Here is a 17258-nt window from a genome sequence, read left to right as displayed (position 1 = left end):
AAAACTTTCTTTTTCCATATTTTTGGCCACAGAATTCAATATATCTTAAAATGGAAGAGGAAACATTTTATTGTGTGATTATTCACCTTGTAATCCAGTCTCAGTAGGACCACCCAGTGCTTTTTCTATTATATATTAAGTGTACATGCTGTAGTCATTAACAACTTGTCATAGATGCTGGGCCAACAAATAAGGCATAATATCAATCTGAAAGGATCTTCTAGCAAAATCGGAGAGATGGACAACTAAACATCATGAAGTGAGAAGACCAGGATAGACAAATGGAGCAGATACATACAGGAAAATGAAGCTCGCTGTGCCTGGAAGGCAAGGAAGGCCTTGGAGAAGATGGCTTTTGGATGGTGGGAGAGGAGGAAGGCCGGTGCTGACAAAATGAAGATTCAATTCTTCAGTGTTGACACTTGAGAGAAATGATTGAAAATGGGGTGTACTGGGGGTCAAAGAGTGAAAAGTTTGCACACCAAAAGTCATATTGATGTTGAATTTTCCAAGAGGACTGACTAGAATCTTCCTAGCCATGAGTCATGGTAAATTAAGGGGAAGCTCCCTTTGTGTGCACCATTCTTCCTTTGAGCTTTCTCTATGCTTATAGTCTTCTGACGGAGAGGAATGCTGGTGACTGAGTTCCTTGTGCTATCTTTCCCTCCAGCCACAAGTATCTTAGGACCCTACAGCAGCCACTGGATAATCATTGCAATAATGTTGTGCAGGGCTCAGCAGGCGGCAGGAGAGACAAGGGACATCTCAGGAGTACTTTTCTTTCCCCTCTCTCTGCCCCAGCTTCTCTGCCCAACATCTTCCCACCATTCTGCTTCTTTCCTTCTTTCTGTGTCTCTGTGTCTATCTGTCTCTGTCTCTCTGTCTCTGTGTATCCCCCCCCTCCCAAAACCCCTAGCCACCCTTTCCTTTTTTTTCCCCTATGTCCCTGTCAGTCATCTTGCTAGCCTGAGGAAGGGGCTTCCAGACAGAGGACCCAGGTGGAAAATTTGTATCACAAGGTTCTGATTTGCATAATTTTTAAAACTCAAATACAATACTTCTGTACTCCTCTCCTGTATGACCCTTTAACTCTGAGTGATTTATTATCTTACCATGACCTGTGGCAGTATATCAAGCTAATGTGTAAATAAAGCTTAGTTGTCATACATAGTAAACAAATAGACTAGAGAAGGTGAGACGACAATCACTGGGATGAAATGACAGAAGAGAGATCACATGCAGCTGTGTGTGACAGGGACAAGCTGCAATCCCACCAGAGTAGGGGTGTAGAGGTGATAACTATGCTCAGCTTTGCCAGGCTCCCAGGGAATGTTCCATTGACTGCTGGCACTATTTCCCCACTTGAAGTGGGGTTATGTGTTCAAACATGCAGTGTGCCTGAGGTTGAGACAAATGTCCCACCTAAGCTCTGCAGCTAACTGTGCCCACATAGGTGGTCAGAAGACCCTCGTGCTGATGCTCAGTCCCACATTCCACAGTGAGAGCTCTCTCTGCCTCAGCTAGAGAGCCTTGCCAGGGAGTGTCTGTACCTGACTCACACTCTGTCTTCTAAGAACACTTCCACAATCACCTTGAGTGCTCTTGATTTTAGTGAGGCTTTCCTGAAATCAGAAATAGGTAGAAAGTATTTATCTTAGATTCTTTTGTTGAGTACTATTTTCCAATTTTTTTGGCATGGAAAAGAAAAAGGTAGATCCCAACTTTGAGTCGTGATGGATGAAAATGAATGTGGGTCTGTTTGTGTCTAAGTGTGTATACATTCCAACACGGGAGTGCTTCCTGTGGGGAAAGGTATGCAGTTGGGGAAGACACTGTTTTCATTCCATGAGCCCTGCACTCATTCCCTGTTTCAGTATGGATGCAGATCTTTGAGTTTCAGAGTTGTTAACTTGAAAAGTCATTTGAAACTGCCTTTCGAATGATACAGCTTTTGACACTTAATTTTTTTTCATGCAGGTGTATGCCCGTATGTCAGAAGTCTTAGGAATTACAGACGACAACCATGTTCTGGAAACATTCATGACGAAAATGTGAGTATCTGTTTTGGTTTTTTGGTTTTTTTTTTTCTGTTTTGATTCACATATCATCTTGCATTTAGATCTTTCTATAGATGCTAATGTTTTAACTTAAAATCTTGGCTTTAGTTTTTAGTGTGTGCATTGCACATCATTGGAGCGTACGTCTCATATTTAAAGCTCGTCATCTAAAGGGCGTTATAATTTGTCTGGCTGTCCTCATGATTATAGTGTGCAATAGTATAACACTGCCCTAAAAACATTTATAGATATGGACTATAGCTCAGCTGTGTGTTTGTTTGGTTGGTTGGTTTGTTTGCTTTATACTTAAAAACAAACACCTCACCTCAGAGCCCAGTGAGGAGCTATTGCAAACTATAGTCAAAAGGTGGGGCACCGATGGCTCCAGCAAAGATGTGTCTATGGGGCTGGGTGACTTCTCCTCACAGAGCCACCATTGCTTGTTTAGCCAACATCGATGCTTCCCCTCAGATACCATCGGTCTCACAAGCAACCCTGTCTTGCTTCCAGGAGCAAAGCTGGGTCAACACCAGGAAGTAAATCAGTTTTGGAGCCCCCACATGATGATTCATTTGGGGCAGTAACTGGTTCACCTTCATGAATTCCTTTGTGATGATAATTCCTGTTTCCATTCTGTTTGGCTTGATTCCAGATTTGTTTCTTCTGTGAAACACTTAACACTATAGGCTGATTTATCTAGAGAATTATTTACTATTAAGTTAAATTAAAACATTTACTAATTTAAATTTACAGAATTCTGTGCCACTGTTCATTATATGTAGATCGATTGTATAAAAGTTTAAATGTGCTATAAGAATGTTTTTTAAAACTCTATTGAAATTTGAATATGCTTTTCACTCTGTGATTGAAGTAATCTAACCCGTATTGTTTCTGTTCCTGTGGTTCTTATGCAGGTAGCTATCTAACAATTTAAAACATTTCTTTCATGTTTAGTGTTACAAACCTTAAGTACTGGGGAAGATGTGAGCCTGTAATCTCAAGGACTCTTCAGTTCCTAAATGACCTTTCAGTTGGATATCCTTTTCCTTGTATACGTACTGCACACACACTCAAGAAACTGTATGTTCTGCTTCCCTTATCTACAACTGTGTGTTTATAGTAACTGTGTACTAGGACATGAATACACACACACACACACACACACACACACACACACACACACACACTCCTGTCTAGTTGTGTTTCTATTAAGCTGGGCTAATAATAAATCTTTATATAATAAAGTATGCAGCACACACGTGTTTCAGTCCACAGTTTTCATAATTTTCAGAAATGTCTTTTTCTGAAGAAAGCATAGAACCAGGTTGAAGAAAGTCACATGTTATAATAATCCCACCTCAGTAAGCGTCCTGTGCTCGTCAGCCTGTGGCATGCACGAACTGAGCCATACAAAAGAGTAACCGACGAGAGAGCTCTTGAACCGCCCCCATTGATTGTCGGCCTCCTCGCTGAATTATCGTCAAACATACTCTAAATTAAGATTTCCTCTTATGTGTTCAGTGTTTACATTTTTGTCTCTAGGAATCCTATAAAATCTGAAGCCAGAAATGATCTTTATTAGATTAGTTATTATATTTCTACCAGTAAGAACCAAATTATAGATTGTTGCTTATAATTTAGCTGTAAGATACATAGATGTTATGTAAAATAGATGAATAAGCAATCAAGCGAACGTTGGTTTGGTTAACCTGTAAGATGAGCTGGTATTTTAATATAAGAACAAATTCTGAAAATGGTTAGCTTCGCATGGAAACCTTTAATGTGGTTTCATCCCAAGAATATGCTTGTATTAGTTAAGTTTAAGATTGTGTTCCTCCATAAACCATAAAAGATTTCCAAAGTATTAGACACCCACTTTTGTGCTGGAATTTAATATGCAACTTTTTATTGGAAAATAATCGTCCTTGTCTGGCAAAATCCACCATGCAATATTTCTGTTAGTAGGTATAATGCAATAAAGACAGGGAGGGCTATTTATCACTACAAATTTTGAGGATTTCAGGATTCTTTTTATTATTTTAATATATTTCTTTGATATTAAATCAGAAAAATGATAAATTACACCTGTCTAGGCTGTTTTTCCTCTTTACTGGAAAGTGATGTACAACCCAATTCCAGTGGTCATTTTGGCTTTTTAAGATATGTATTTTTTCTTATTAAAAAAACTCAACCTGTATTTTTTTCTAATAATGGTGCTGAAATACTCTTTATTTCTAACATATGAAGTGGTTTATAAGTACTTCATAGTATTGCAAACTCTCCAGGTTTTCACAGTGAATTACCGTGAAAGGCTTTGGTTGTAGAGAATGGACCTATTGTTTAGATTTACTTTGATTTTAGTTTGATATTGATATTTGATACAAAATTAATTTGATTTTATTTTCATATAACTTGCATAGTGCCTAATTTACTGGTGACTACTAAGATACTTTTTTGTTATCTATTTTAAATACACATAACCTTTTATTTTATAAGCTGTTTATTCCTTTTGAATAGTTCTCAAAATTAATTTTTAAAAGTCTTATTTTCAGAAAATTTATTAGGCAAAGGTTAAAGGTTGTAACAGATGTAAATTATTTCCATGCAGGTACATTGATTTATATTTTTTAACAATTATTTCAAGTTTGCATATTTAGAAATATATATTAGCTCAATTTGATTTCAGTGCTCAGTTATTTGAATTATAAATCATTATGTCCCTTCTAGCTGATCAGTCATGAAGTATCTTTGAATTCATTTACATAATGGGATATGTGCTTGCTGCATCCATTTCAGTGCAGTTGCTCCTTACCTAATGTGGGGTCTGTTGTTCTAGCCAATTTCATTATTATATGAGTTTTTTAATTGAGATCTTAAAATAATATCTTTTTTGTTACAAATATAATTGCATTATTCAGCTGTAGAGAGGATACAAGTAGCAGTGATCACCTATTGGTCTGCAGTAAGAAAAAGCCTTATTTTGATACTCAACAATATTTTAAAAATACTATTAGCAAGTCAATGAAACCATTTCATTTTAGGAAATATTTTTCATTTTCTATATTTCTAATGTGTGTCATTGGCACTTTGGGGTATTTTGTTTTGTGTTGTTTTGGTTTTTGGTTTCTATTTTATGTGCTTCTGGGGGGCTGCCATTCAGTGTTTATGATATGTAAAACAAATCTGTGAGCTTTGATTATCTGACTACTTATTTAGAAATTAAAATTACCAAAAAATTGTTTTTAGGAATTATAGAACATCCTGAAGCTCCCATAAAGTAGTGGTCAAGTTTATTTGAGTATCAGAACTGGATGTCTGTTATCACGTCCTTAGGCCCCACACAAGCACCTCTCTCTGCAAGGCTCTGACCAGGAGCTGAGAATCTGCCTCTTTACTGCTTCTCTGGGCTGACTGGGCATATGTGGGAGAGCCAGGCATTTCTCCCATGGCACATCTTCATTCAGCTCTGTTAGCATTAAATAGGATGGCTGTGACAGATGAGAGGTCATCTGGCTGCCTAAGTGATAATGTGGAAACTGATCCTTCAAGACGAGATGGCCTCTTCTCTTTCCCACTGAGGTACTGTCAGCTTAAACTGAGCCCTCTGGATCAGTGAGGCTTTGAAATGTTTAAGCTCAAAGACCCTTTTGAGAGAACTTTTGTATTTTACTATTAGATTCATTGCTGTGGATGGATGGATGGATGGATGGATGGGTGGGTGGGTGGGTGGGTGGGTGGGTGGATGGTTATATATTACATCTAGCAAATACATTTAGGTTAAGTTTTTACCATAGTCTTATAATTTCCACAAGTAAAAGTGAAGACTTCTTCATCCAAGTATCTTGAGCTAACCTGCTCCACCTGGACCCAGCTCTCTGCAATCAGAGATCTCTCCTCCCTGGAATTCCAGTTTCTTTCTGAACATGCAGTGGGGAGACTATTTAAGTGACTGGAGTTGGGAAGTAGAAAAAGGGTGTGAAGGGCAACACAGCACTCTGACGTACCTTACATTCCGGTAACTGGAGTCCTGGTGTCTATGCATCATCACTTGAAGCTTTCCTCTTCCTGGAGAGTAGCTGGTCAGGATCTCTACAGCAGTTCATCATCTACTCCAGCTGATAGCAATAACACCTCTCAGGGCGGACCTCGCATTTGTAGAATTGAGTGATTAAGAGCACTTAAGAGTCCTCATGAGGACCAGAGCTTGATCCGCCACACCCAGGGAATCCAGCACCCTCTCTGGCCTCTCGGTGCAGATATACATACAGAATGCACACACACACATATATGCACAAATAAAATGTTTTAAAATAAAAATAAACCCCATAAAGGGGGTTCTTTGTTAATTTTTCCTTTGACTCTCATCAGGTTGCCAAACAGTAGTTTCCGTATTATCAAAAAACACCCATAAATTTTGAGGACTTAGCTCAAAAGGAAAGTTGGGAAAATCATGAATCGTGTCACAACTTCCAACAATAAAGCTTGAAACCGACATGAGGCGTTGTTTCTAAGTCTGGCACCCTGCATAGACATGTAGCTCATACACACATGCAGGGACCCTCTCTAGCCGTCTGTGACGTCACAACAGCTCATACTTATACACAGGGACCTGCCCTAGCTGTCTGTGACATACAGAACCATTCTTTTTCTTCGGCTTTAGACTAACTCACCAAAGGTGACTTTATCTTTAAAATGGTGACTTTTCAGTTTCATTTCTCACTCCTCCATTCACCATGGTTTCTTGTTCTCTTTCTATTCAGCTGGGCATCTGCCAAGTACAGGGTCAAAGAGCAAATAACAGACCCTGCCCTCAGAGCTTTCAGTTCTAACAGACTTGACCTGAACTTTGAACCTCCTTCCATATTTCTCCTCTAAGAGCCCAAGTCAATTGCTTTACTAACATAAAACATTTTTTAATCTAACTCAAATTATATACTAATATATACAGAAATTTATACATTAAAAATAATGATGTGAGCCAGGTGTAATAGTGCATGCAGAGGCAGGCGGATCTCTGTGTTTGGGGCTAGCCTGGTCTACAGAGCAAGTTCCAAGACAGCCAGGGCTACACACAGAAACCCTGTCTCAAAAACAAAGACACAAAACAAAAGGATGTGGCAGCGTATGGCCATGATATGGCTGGGTTTTGGCATATGTATTCCGTGTACATGTGAGCGCACATATGAAGTTTGTATTCGTTTTTCAGCTACTTCCCAGTGACCAGCCATTGGTGACCCTCCTGTCTTCACCATTCCACACTGCAATTACAGGTGGGCTAAGGCTACCCCCAGCTTTTATGTGGGTTCTGGGTTCAGACCCCTGCTTCTCTGTTCACACTGCAAGTTCTCTTAACCACTGAGCCATCATCTCTGCAGCCCATTTGAGGAGTCATTTTTATCACATAAAGCTAACATTGCTATTAGATATTATACTTTTTAATTTGCCAGATAGTGTGCATAGTAGACGTTACTAATAGTGAGGTGTGATTTATGAATGAGATAGGAGTCAGAAGGAAAAACAGGAGAGAGATGAAACAAAGGTACAAACTAAAGTATCAGTGAAACAGAAGTGAAATTGTGTGTTACAGGAAATGCTTAGATAATAGGGATTATTAATTCTACTTTTGTGAATGTATTATGTTTCATACAATGTTTTCTTTCACTGAATGCTCCTCCCTCCAAATGATGTGTGAGTGGTAAATAAAATTAGTTTTCAAATATATCACTCAAGCATACATTCATTAGCATCTCTCGTCAAGTGTTATTCTTCTCTCTGTACAGTATGGGGAAAGTCATCAGAGTTGATCTCCTCTGCTTGCTGGTTTACCCTCACGTTGCGGGTGCCTGTGGTCTCTGCTCTCATATGCCTCTTTTAGGCCTTCACTTTCTTGATCTTCCTTCTTCACAAGATCACATTCCACAGACATTGTCTAGATCCTGAGTATTTAGCTTTCCGGTACCCAGAATTGCTTCCATTTTCTTCTCAGATCAAAGCAACATCACTGGTTGCACTCAAGTTTTTTAATGCCGCCTGATTTCCTGAGCTCTCCTAAACTAGATGCTGACAAGGGCTTTGTAAGCTTCACGGTGAGATGAAGGACATTCATTTTTCTTTCCACTTGACGCCTTCCTCATCCTTCACTGGCTTGCCACAAATGCCATTCCCTCTCCTTCAGCAGGATGGCCCAACCAGATCCTCCTCAGATGTTCGCTTCCTCGTAAGGACTTAGGAGAGCCACAGGAAGGGCCACAGTGCTTACGTCATCAGTGCTCACCAGACATTCGGCTCCGCTCGGTGTTTTCTCATCACATGTGGTTCTTCTGAGTGTTCTTAAGCACGTTGTTCTCGAGAACATATCTTAGGATGGGTTTACTGTGCAATAATCTTGTTTTCTAGTAGGTTGTAAATTAATAGGGATTAAAACTTAACTTCTGGCCAAGTGGTGTACACGGCCTTTAATACCAATATGTGCAGAGGTTGGCAGATCTCTGGGTTCTAGGCCAGCCAGGGCTTCACAGAGAAACTCTGTCTCAAAAACATGGGGGAAAAACAAAATTTACTTAAACTTTATTGGCACTTAGAACATATTGTCACCTCTCCTAGGTGATTGACATTTAACTCCCACTGCCTGGTGAAGAAGGTTCATGAGCATAAGCTTCCCCTAGAATTTAACTCCTATTTCTGATATACGTCTTTACCTTTTGACTTCTTTTTTTCTGTTTTCAAGATCTAAATTGTCTATAAACACTGAATATGTGTGGCCCTAAGAAATCTGCCTAAGGGTTGGGGATTAAGGCCCTGGGTTCAGTCCCCAGCTCCAAAAAAAAAAAAAAAAAAAAAGAAATCTGCCTAAATCCTATCATTGCCCACCCTGCTCTGCTTAGTGAATATGGAACATACAACTCAATTCTCAAACTATTTTTTCACATTTTAACACTGTCATGGTAAGGTGTATCTTTCAATTATATTATTCAGAATTACTTTTTCAGGGTTAAAAGTGATGGCCCAAGAGTTAATAGGACTTGCTGATCTTGCAGAGGATACAGGTCCTGTCCCCAGCACACATGGCAGCTCACAACTATCTCAAACTGATGTTGTACTGCACACATGTGAAAACCTTAACATCATCCAGGCAAAACACTCACACATGTAAGGTAAAATAAAAACATAGCAGCACTTTTTTCTCTAATAGTAATAGTTTCTGTGTTTACACTCACTGGCCTTTTAGATTTGATAAAATGTGACAGATGTTGTGCTGGATACTTTTATGTCAACTTGACACAAGCTAAAGTCATACTTTAAGAAAAGGCCCTCATCAAGCTATAGGCAAGCCTATAGGGCGTTTTCTTAATTAGCAATTGATGGAAGAGGATTAGCCACCCAGTGTGGGTGGTTCTGGGGTTCTAGCCTAGGGCTCGTGGCCCTGGGTTCTGTAAGAAAGCAGACTGAACAAGCCAAGAGGAGCAAGACAGTAAGCAGCACCCCTCCATGGCCTCTGCACCAGCTCCTGCCTCCAGGTTCCTGCCCTGGGTGAGTTCCTGTCCTCATTTCCTTCAGTGATGAAGAGTGATATGGAAGTGTAAGTCATTTAAACTTTTTCCTCCCCATCTTGCTTTTTGGTCATGGTGTTTCACTGAAGCAAGAGAAATCCTAACTAAAAAGGAAGTTGTTACCAGGATTGTGGGCTTTTGCTGTGATGAACCTGCCCATGATGTTTTGGGTAGGAATGTAGGGAGACTGTGCAAGAAAAGCCATTGAGTGTTCAGTGCTTGGCAAGATGTTCTGCAGGATCTTGGAAGACAAGAATGTTGAGGGAGGAAATGGAGGTCTGGCTTGTGAAGTTTCAGTGGTAAAGGTTTGGTGTTTTGTTCTGAATTGGGATTCTGTGTTTCTGGTTAGCTGAGCTGAGGAGCCAGCTGCACTACTAAAGGGAAACATTCGCTTTGCCTGCTGGGGTACCTGATGCTGATCAATTGGGGCCAGTGGTGATTAAAAGAAGATGAGTATTGTTAAGGTGAAATCTTCTAGGAAGTGTTTCCTGAGTGTCAGCATTCAGAAGCTGTGTCCCAGCGGTGACCAAGAGTGGACTGGCAGCTGAACTTGAGAGTGTAAGAATCAATCGTCCAGGTTTCAAAGGCGTGAAAGAGTCATGGAGAGCACAGGAAGTCATTGGTGAAAGCACAGCCTCAGTGGCAGTTGAAGGCCCACGACTGAAGGGGTCATGCAAAGAGATTGAGTGGAGTAGAGCCAGCCAGAACTAGAAGACATCGTGCATATGTTTCAGAGGGTGGACCCAGGGAAGGAACTCAAGACCCTTGAGGAGCCCAGAAGATCAAGAGTGAATCCCCGACATTGGACGTTGAGTCCTTTCAATTTGCTTTGATTTGATGTGACTGTACCCTGGTTCTAACCTCTTGAAGTAAGAAAGCATTTAATTTAGTTTTGATTTTACAGATGCCCACAGTTGAAAGGCTTTGAATTTTAAAAGTGATTGGCTATTTAATTCAGACTTAATTTTTAATGTGTTTGACTTTGTAATGGCAGTGAGACTTTTAAAGTTATTTATGTTTTTAATATGAAATCTTGGGGGATGGATGAGATAAGTAAGATGGTTTGCTGGTGATGTGTTTGTGTTAGGTTGACAAAGAGTCAGTTGTGCCTGATAGGTTTATGTCAACTTGACAGGCAGGAGTCTCCACTAAGAAAATGCCTCCGTGATATCAGGCTGTAGGCACTGATGAAAAAACCTAAGCCAGATAAACCCTCTCCTCCCAACCTGCTTGGTGGTCATGGTACTTTATCGGCAGCAGGAACCCTACTTGTTGAAGCTGTGCTTGTTGCTCCTGTGGCGATCACTACCAACCGTGTAACTCATAACACAAGAAACAAACTTGTTCCCAGTTTAGTTATCGTCTGCAAAGAGAAATCACTCCGAATTTTAGCAGAGTGTAAGATAAACGATTTCTTTGACCTCTTGCTTTTCTCTGTTTGTCATGGTTGCTAGCTTTGTGACAGCTTCACCTGTCTTAATGCTTTTATAACCACTCAGATGCAGAGGAATTTTCTGGAAATTTGCTCGGTCGGGCGTAGCAGTTGGCCATTAACAAATTTGCCACTCTCAAAAGATAAGATCCTCCTATCCATTATGTGGGGCCCAGTTCTAATTACAGTTGTATTTTTAAGTTGGGCAGAACAAGTGCTAGCCTTTAAAATCATGGAGGTGTGCATCAGAAGCAAGATGGCCGGATGCTGTAGAGTCAGCAGCCCCGGGCTTGACCCGGGCTTTACCATGTATAATTAGTGCATGCCCAGTGCAGCCTGTGCATGATTCCTGGTACTGCTGCACTGACTGTCCATGCTGTCCTCACTGCTGGGAGCTGCAGACCTCCAAATCACCCAGAACTGTGTTAATCCACCCATCCTGCCCAAATGGAGCAACTTAAAAACACACTTGTCTGCTAGAGAAAAATAAAAATAAAGGATCATAAAGATATGTCCACTTTCCATTTCCTTTTAACATTTCACATCTTACGACCATTAGCTAGCTTTGAGCTGAATTCCTGCATAGGGTGTAAATATTAAGATGAATTCTCATTATTGTATCTTTTTCAAATTTTTAATTATTTTTCTTTAGAATTAATTAAAAGGCAGTGGGGGCTGCCCTTGGTTCAAAGTGTACAGATGTGGTTCTGCAGAAAATGTCTCTGGCAGCTGATGTTTTCCTGTGGATGCTCTGCTTACTGCTTCATAAATATTCCATTGTCTAAGCATGACTTGCTGTTCGTTAGCGGTGCAGACAGGAGGTTTCTGTTAATGGCAGCATTCATATACCATATACCCTGTCACTTTTAACTTAGCAATTCTAAGAGAATTGCCTTTGGTAATTACTTAAGATATTTCTAAGTTTATTGATCCCCACCCTTGTTTAACTGAGTGACGTTTGAGTGGCAGTTCATCTGCTTAAAGATTGATGGTTTTGAAAAGTCGTCAAATCCACATCTTCAGATCTAAGAAAAAGCTTGCTGCTTGTCTGCGCTGATTTTGTCCTTTGGTTGCCAGAAAATACAGTGTACTGAGCAGAAAACATGGCCCCCAGGCCTGAACTGGCAGAGTTTTCAATCTGTGTGAAGACCCATGCACATGCATAAGATGCCACTCTAGCACTCGCCTGGAAGGTGGACAAATTTAAATCTAAGTCACATTAGCACCTTGTCATTGGGAAAGGTATTTGTTTAATTTATTTGGTTATTTAACAACTGGAAGTGATACTAATGTGCCTGGTAGAGTTGTAAGAGTTAGCCTGGTAGGCAGTGCCCACTCTGATTTTTCCCACCCTCATGCCTTTTTCCCTGGCTTATACTCAGTAAAGACACCTGCACCATCTGGCCCTCAGAACAACCTTGTAGTCACTTGGCCATAGACACTGTTCTCATTTGCTGGAGAGGAACTAGGGTTCGGCTGAGTGGATTACATAGGTTTATCCAGATGACTAAGAACTGTAGTCGAGCCAGGACCTTCATTTCCTGACTTGTGTTCCTGACTTCCCTCCCTATGCTTTTCACTACACACGGGAAGTTAGTTAGGCCCCATGTTCGAAGGTGACATGAAAGAAAGCAGCTGTTGTTTCTGTTATATGAACAAAGCCAAGTGAGACTGCTGAAGGCTTCAAGACAGGAGGAGGTACATCAAATAACCAAAATGTGCCGTGGCAGAAACACAGGAATATGGTGACTTGGTACACATCCCTAAAACCCAAAGGTGACTGGAATGCTTCCATGTTTTATCCTCACTCATAGCTTGCCTGTTTAGATGAGAAATGAGGTACGGGGAAAATCACAGTCCTTTGACTCAGTCTTTACATCAGATTTCAGCAATGTCAACCACACCCGTGCATGCTCAGATGGGCAACTTAACTTCTTCAAGCTTCTCTTTCCGTATCTACAGAGTAGAACTAATAACACTGTAATTGTGAAGCCCAGATAAAATAACATGAAAAATGTCTTCCACTTAAACACTTGAGAAATATTAGTTATTAAGCTGTCTTTCAACATTTAATGACATGAAATTTGCTATATCTTTCTGACTAGATTTTGGTTTTAAACTTCTGAATTCATTGTTTCTTAAAATTGAATAATTTTCTCTTTCTTGATAATCTATTATGAGTCTTTATAATAATTTTATTATGAAGTAGAATTAGTAAGAAGAAATTCTTTAGCTATACCCAATGTGAAAGGGTCAGTTTCAATTTTCTGCTGTCAGGGCTTTAACAGTGAGGGGTTCTTGTCCTAATTATAGGATTCATTCTTTCTTTTCATAACTAGAATATGTATAAGGTGGAAAAGTAATTGCCCTAGTTAATAATGGATATCATTCTTAGCAAAATGAAAGGCATTTCTATAGGAATACTCCTAGACATACTTAGTCTCTTTGCATGCTAAAAAGCCATTTTAGTTATGCCTTGTGATTTATTGTGTGTATTTCTCTAGATTCCTTAACATTATTACCTATATCCTTTTAAAAAAACTTGTGAAAATAGATGCTGTGAAATTCATGCTGAAAAACCACACGGTACGTTTGAGTCTTTAGTAGCTACAGTTTGCTGGTCAGTGCGGACCCTGCTAACTCTGCATGCTCTCTTGCCTTCATTAGAGAGAACACTTCCCGTTTCTCGGCATCAGTGATACTTACAGTGTGAGTGACTTCAGGTGCCGGACAACCTTCTACACCGCCCTCACTCGCCTTCTCATGGTAGATCTGGGTAAGTTGATGAAGCTTTTCCTGACACATCAACAACGATGCAGAGGAAAGAGTGCAGTGTTAGTAGGCGTAGCATTTCACTTGTTAGGATTCTTTTATTTTGGCCTTTGACTATTGATTCTTTTACTTTTCCTGATCTGGAAACTGGGCCTGGTGGCTCAGGGGTAACAGGAGGACAAGATCAATGCCTGGCTGGACTACAGAGTGAGGTCAAGGCCAGCAAGGCCAGGGATATAACTCAGTGGTAGAACAATCACCTAACATGTACAAGACCTGAGTTTCAGTCCCCAGTACTGCAGAGTCAAGAGCAGAAGTGTAGGAAGTTTGAAGGACACCTAACTATAAATGTTTGCCCTTGTTTTCATATGACTTTTGCATTTTGTTTTCTTTTTTACATTTTAAAACTTAAATAAGTTAAATTTGGAGTGTGTATGTGTGTGTGCCCTTGGGCCACAACACACAAATGGGGGTTAAAGCACAACTTTTGGGGAATTGTTCTCTTCTGCCATGTGGGTTCCAGGTCTCAAACTCAGGTGATACTCAGGTATCAGCTTGGCAGATTGATTCCTTTATCCACTGAGCTATCTTGGCAGCCCACCAGGAATGATCTTTCCCTCTGGTGTTCTAAGATAGTCTAATGGTTCAGTGGAGCCTCAGGCTGGGGTCGAGAAGGTGCTTGAAGTTCTGATCCTCCACTTCTGGAGGCTGAGATGACATTACAGGCCTGTGTGCTGAGGTCCAAACCCAGGATGCCTCTGCCCTGAGCTATATCACAGCACTCTTGCAGTTTCCAAATCTGCACGGGCAGAAGTTGTCCTTTTATTTTTGTTCGAGACAGTCTCAGAAAGCCCAGTGTGGTTTTGAACTACTTTGTAGTTGAAAAATAACCGTAGACTTCAGGTCCTCTTTTCTCTCGGTCCCAATAGGTAGGATAAAGGTGTATGCAACCGTGCCGAGTTTATGTGGTGCCAGGAATCTAGTCCAGGGCTTTATGCATGCTGAGGAATGCTCTACTGAAACTCCATTGCTAGCTCTGCGTTGTCCGTGTTGTTGGTGTGTAGTAACAGTTAGCTCAAGAGCAAAATGGAAATTCTGTGAGTGTCCAATAACTGAATTAAAATTATAGTTCGTCTGCTTACTCATAAATGGTCTGTAGTGCCAAGACATGATGAGTGAAGACAGTACAGTGCTGACCTTTGACCTGGGTGAAAAGATAAAATGAGGCTGAGCTAGTAGGACAACTGTGTATGTTGGGGAAATACATCAAAGGGGGCTAAGTAAAACGGAAGGGGTTTTGTGTGGTCAATAATTGCTGTAACCATTGTCAAAAGCCATATGGAAATGCCTTAAATAATTAAAAGTAAAACCACAGCAGGCTGTGGAAATCCTCCTAGTGGGCCGTACACCAAAGGGAGTGAAGTCAGCGTGCAGAACAGACACCTGCACTAGTACGTTCATTAAAGCTGCGCTCCTAGCAGCCAAGATACAGAAACAACCTAAGTATCCACATGCACACACACACACACACACACACACACACATGCACACACACACATACACACACATGCACACCCACACACACTCACCCACACACAAGAGTGCCCTTTAGCCATACAAATAAGAAAATGAATCCATTTGCATCGCCTCTGTTGTGTGGATGAACCTGAGTGCTATTGTGTTAAGTGAAATAAGCCAGGCACAGATGAACAACTACTACAGTCTACAGAGTCTATGTAAACTCTAAAAAAAAGAAAAAGGTGGTTTCATAAAATTGGATAGTGGAGGGGGTTGGGGATTTAGCTCAGTGGTAGAGCGCTTGCCTAGGAAGCTCAAGGCCCTGGGTTCAGTCCCCAGCTCCGGAAAAAAAAAAAAAAAATGGATAGTGGTAGACACCAAGGACTATCAAAGTTGGAGACAGTGTCAAATGATATCCTGGCTTTGGCATGCCCTTTCAGCTAGTGATGGGAATAAAGCTCAAGAGATGTGGCATAGAATCATGATTGGAAAGGATCAAGCATAAGGTCTCACGCATACTGTAGAACTGTGCTCTCAGCTTATTCTTGTAAAGTACTTTCGCAAGGGTATATAAAGTGCTCTCACCACAAAAATGATAAGTGAATGAGATAATATTATGCTAATTAAAGTGCTAGATTTAATTATGTCCACACTGTGGTTAGGCTCCAATATGCTCTGCTGTTGTTTATAACAAACAGAAGATGAGGATGAGTCCTTTTGTGTTGATGACTCCATGGAAAAAGAAATCTTGATCCGTTTCCATTATCAGGTTCTGAATAGGTGACAAAGCCAGTCTCCAGGAGATATACAAATGTTACTCTTTAATGACTCCATTTCTTTCACTATGCAACCAGGCCATTAAACAAATGACGTGTATACAGCATTTTAATGCTTGGACACAAGGAGAATAAGAGCACAAGTTCCTCAAGGGCAGGCAGGACTCACTAGGCCTGACACATATATCGTAGCTCAGCCATGCACTTGTTAAATGATTGCCCAGAACAGCCAGGGAGTTCAGAGCTACTTCTCTGTCCACAGCAGCAGCCAAGAGGTAAGCAGGCCAGTGCGCAGTATAGGATAGAAGGCTGTTATCAGATCTCCTGCTTGATTGGGTTTTGCATGCCTAGTTTATACTCTTCAAATATTTATAGACAGTTTTCTTTGCCTCAAGCTCTTGTTGTCACTTAGCCAAGTTATACATACATGGTTCTTTTAATCTCTCCTTAGAAATCAATTCCACTCAGCTCCTTAATCTCTCTAGTTGCATTTTCTCAACTTTTAGCTATCTGTTTTTCTTGTGACTTATTCTGTTGAAATGTATGACAGTGTATTGTATTGATAATTGGTATTCATATTGATGACAGAAAGACTGCATTGCACACATTTAAAGGCAGATTTACTTAATCTTGCTTAATATAAACTATGAGCCACAAGAAACTTAACCTTTATAATTTGAATAATAGAACTTCATTGTTTTCCAAATTAGATTCCTTTTAAATATTCAGTCCATAACATTATGAATTTACATTTTTCCATTCAAAGTTTATATAACTGTTATATTTAATACTTTTTGTATACCTTGAGTGAAACAGAAAGAGGCTATAATAGAAGTGTACCTGATACATAGTAGATAACTCAATATAAAACAGTTGTGTCTGAGTTACAGATTAAATTTAAATCTATATAACAACTGAGCTGGAGAGATGGCTCAGTGGTTAAGAGCACTGACTGCTCTTCCAGAGGTCCTGAGTTCAAATCTCAGCAACCACATGGTGGCTCACAACCACCTGTAAAGAGATCTGATGCCCTCTTCTGGTATGTCTGAAGACAGCTACAGCATACTCACATACATAAAATAAATAAATAAATCTATAAAAAACTATAATGACTATCCTTATGAAATTTTACACTCTGGTATGACTAGGGTTT

At 40.2% G+C, this 17258-nt stretch overlaps 1 protein-coding gene across 2 annotated transcripts in view; it reads left to right on the top strand.

Annotated features, from left to right (window-relative positions):
- The window catches only part of Ranbp17 (RAN binding protein 17), a 309416-nt gene that overhangs the window by 190567 nt on the left and 101591 nt on the right, over positions 1–17258 (top strand). For both annotated transcript variants that reach the window (NM_001106994.2, NM_001440088.1), the window contains 4 exon segments: positions 1978–2051; positions 3012–3092; positions 13562–13625; positions 13707–13815. In NM_001106994.2, the coding sequence (NP_001100464.1) occupies positions 1978–2051; positions 3012–3092; positions 13562–13625; positions 13707–13815 (328 nt within the window).

The sequence above is a fragment of the Rattus norvegicus genome, chromosome 10 (assembly GCF_021556685.1).
Source record: "Rattus norvegicus strain SHRSP/BbbUtx chromosome 10, alternate assembly SHRSP_T2T, whole genome shotgun sequence".
Taxonomy (NCBI): Eukaryota; Metazoa; Chordata; class Mammalia; order Rodentia; family Muridae; genus Rattus; species Rattus norvegicus.
Note: the sequence above shows the minus strand (reverse complement) of the source record. Positions and strands in the feature narration are given on the sequence as shown.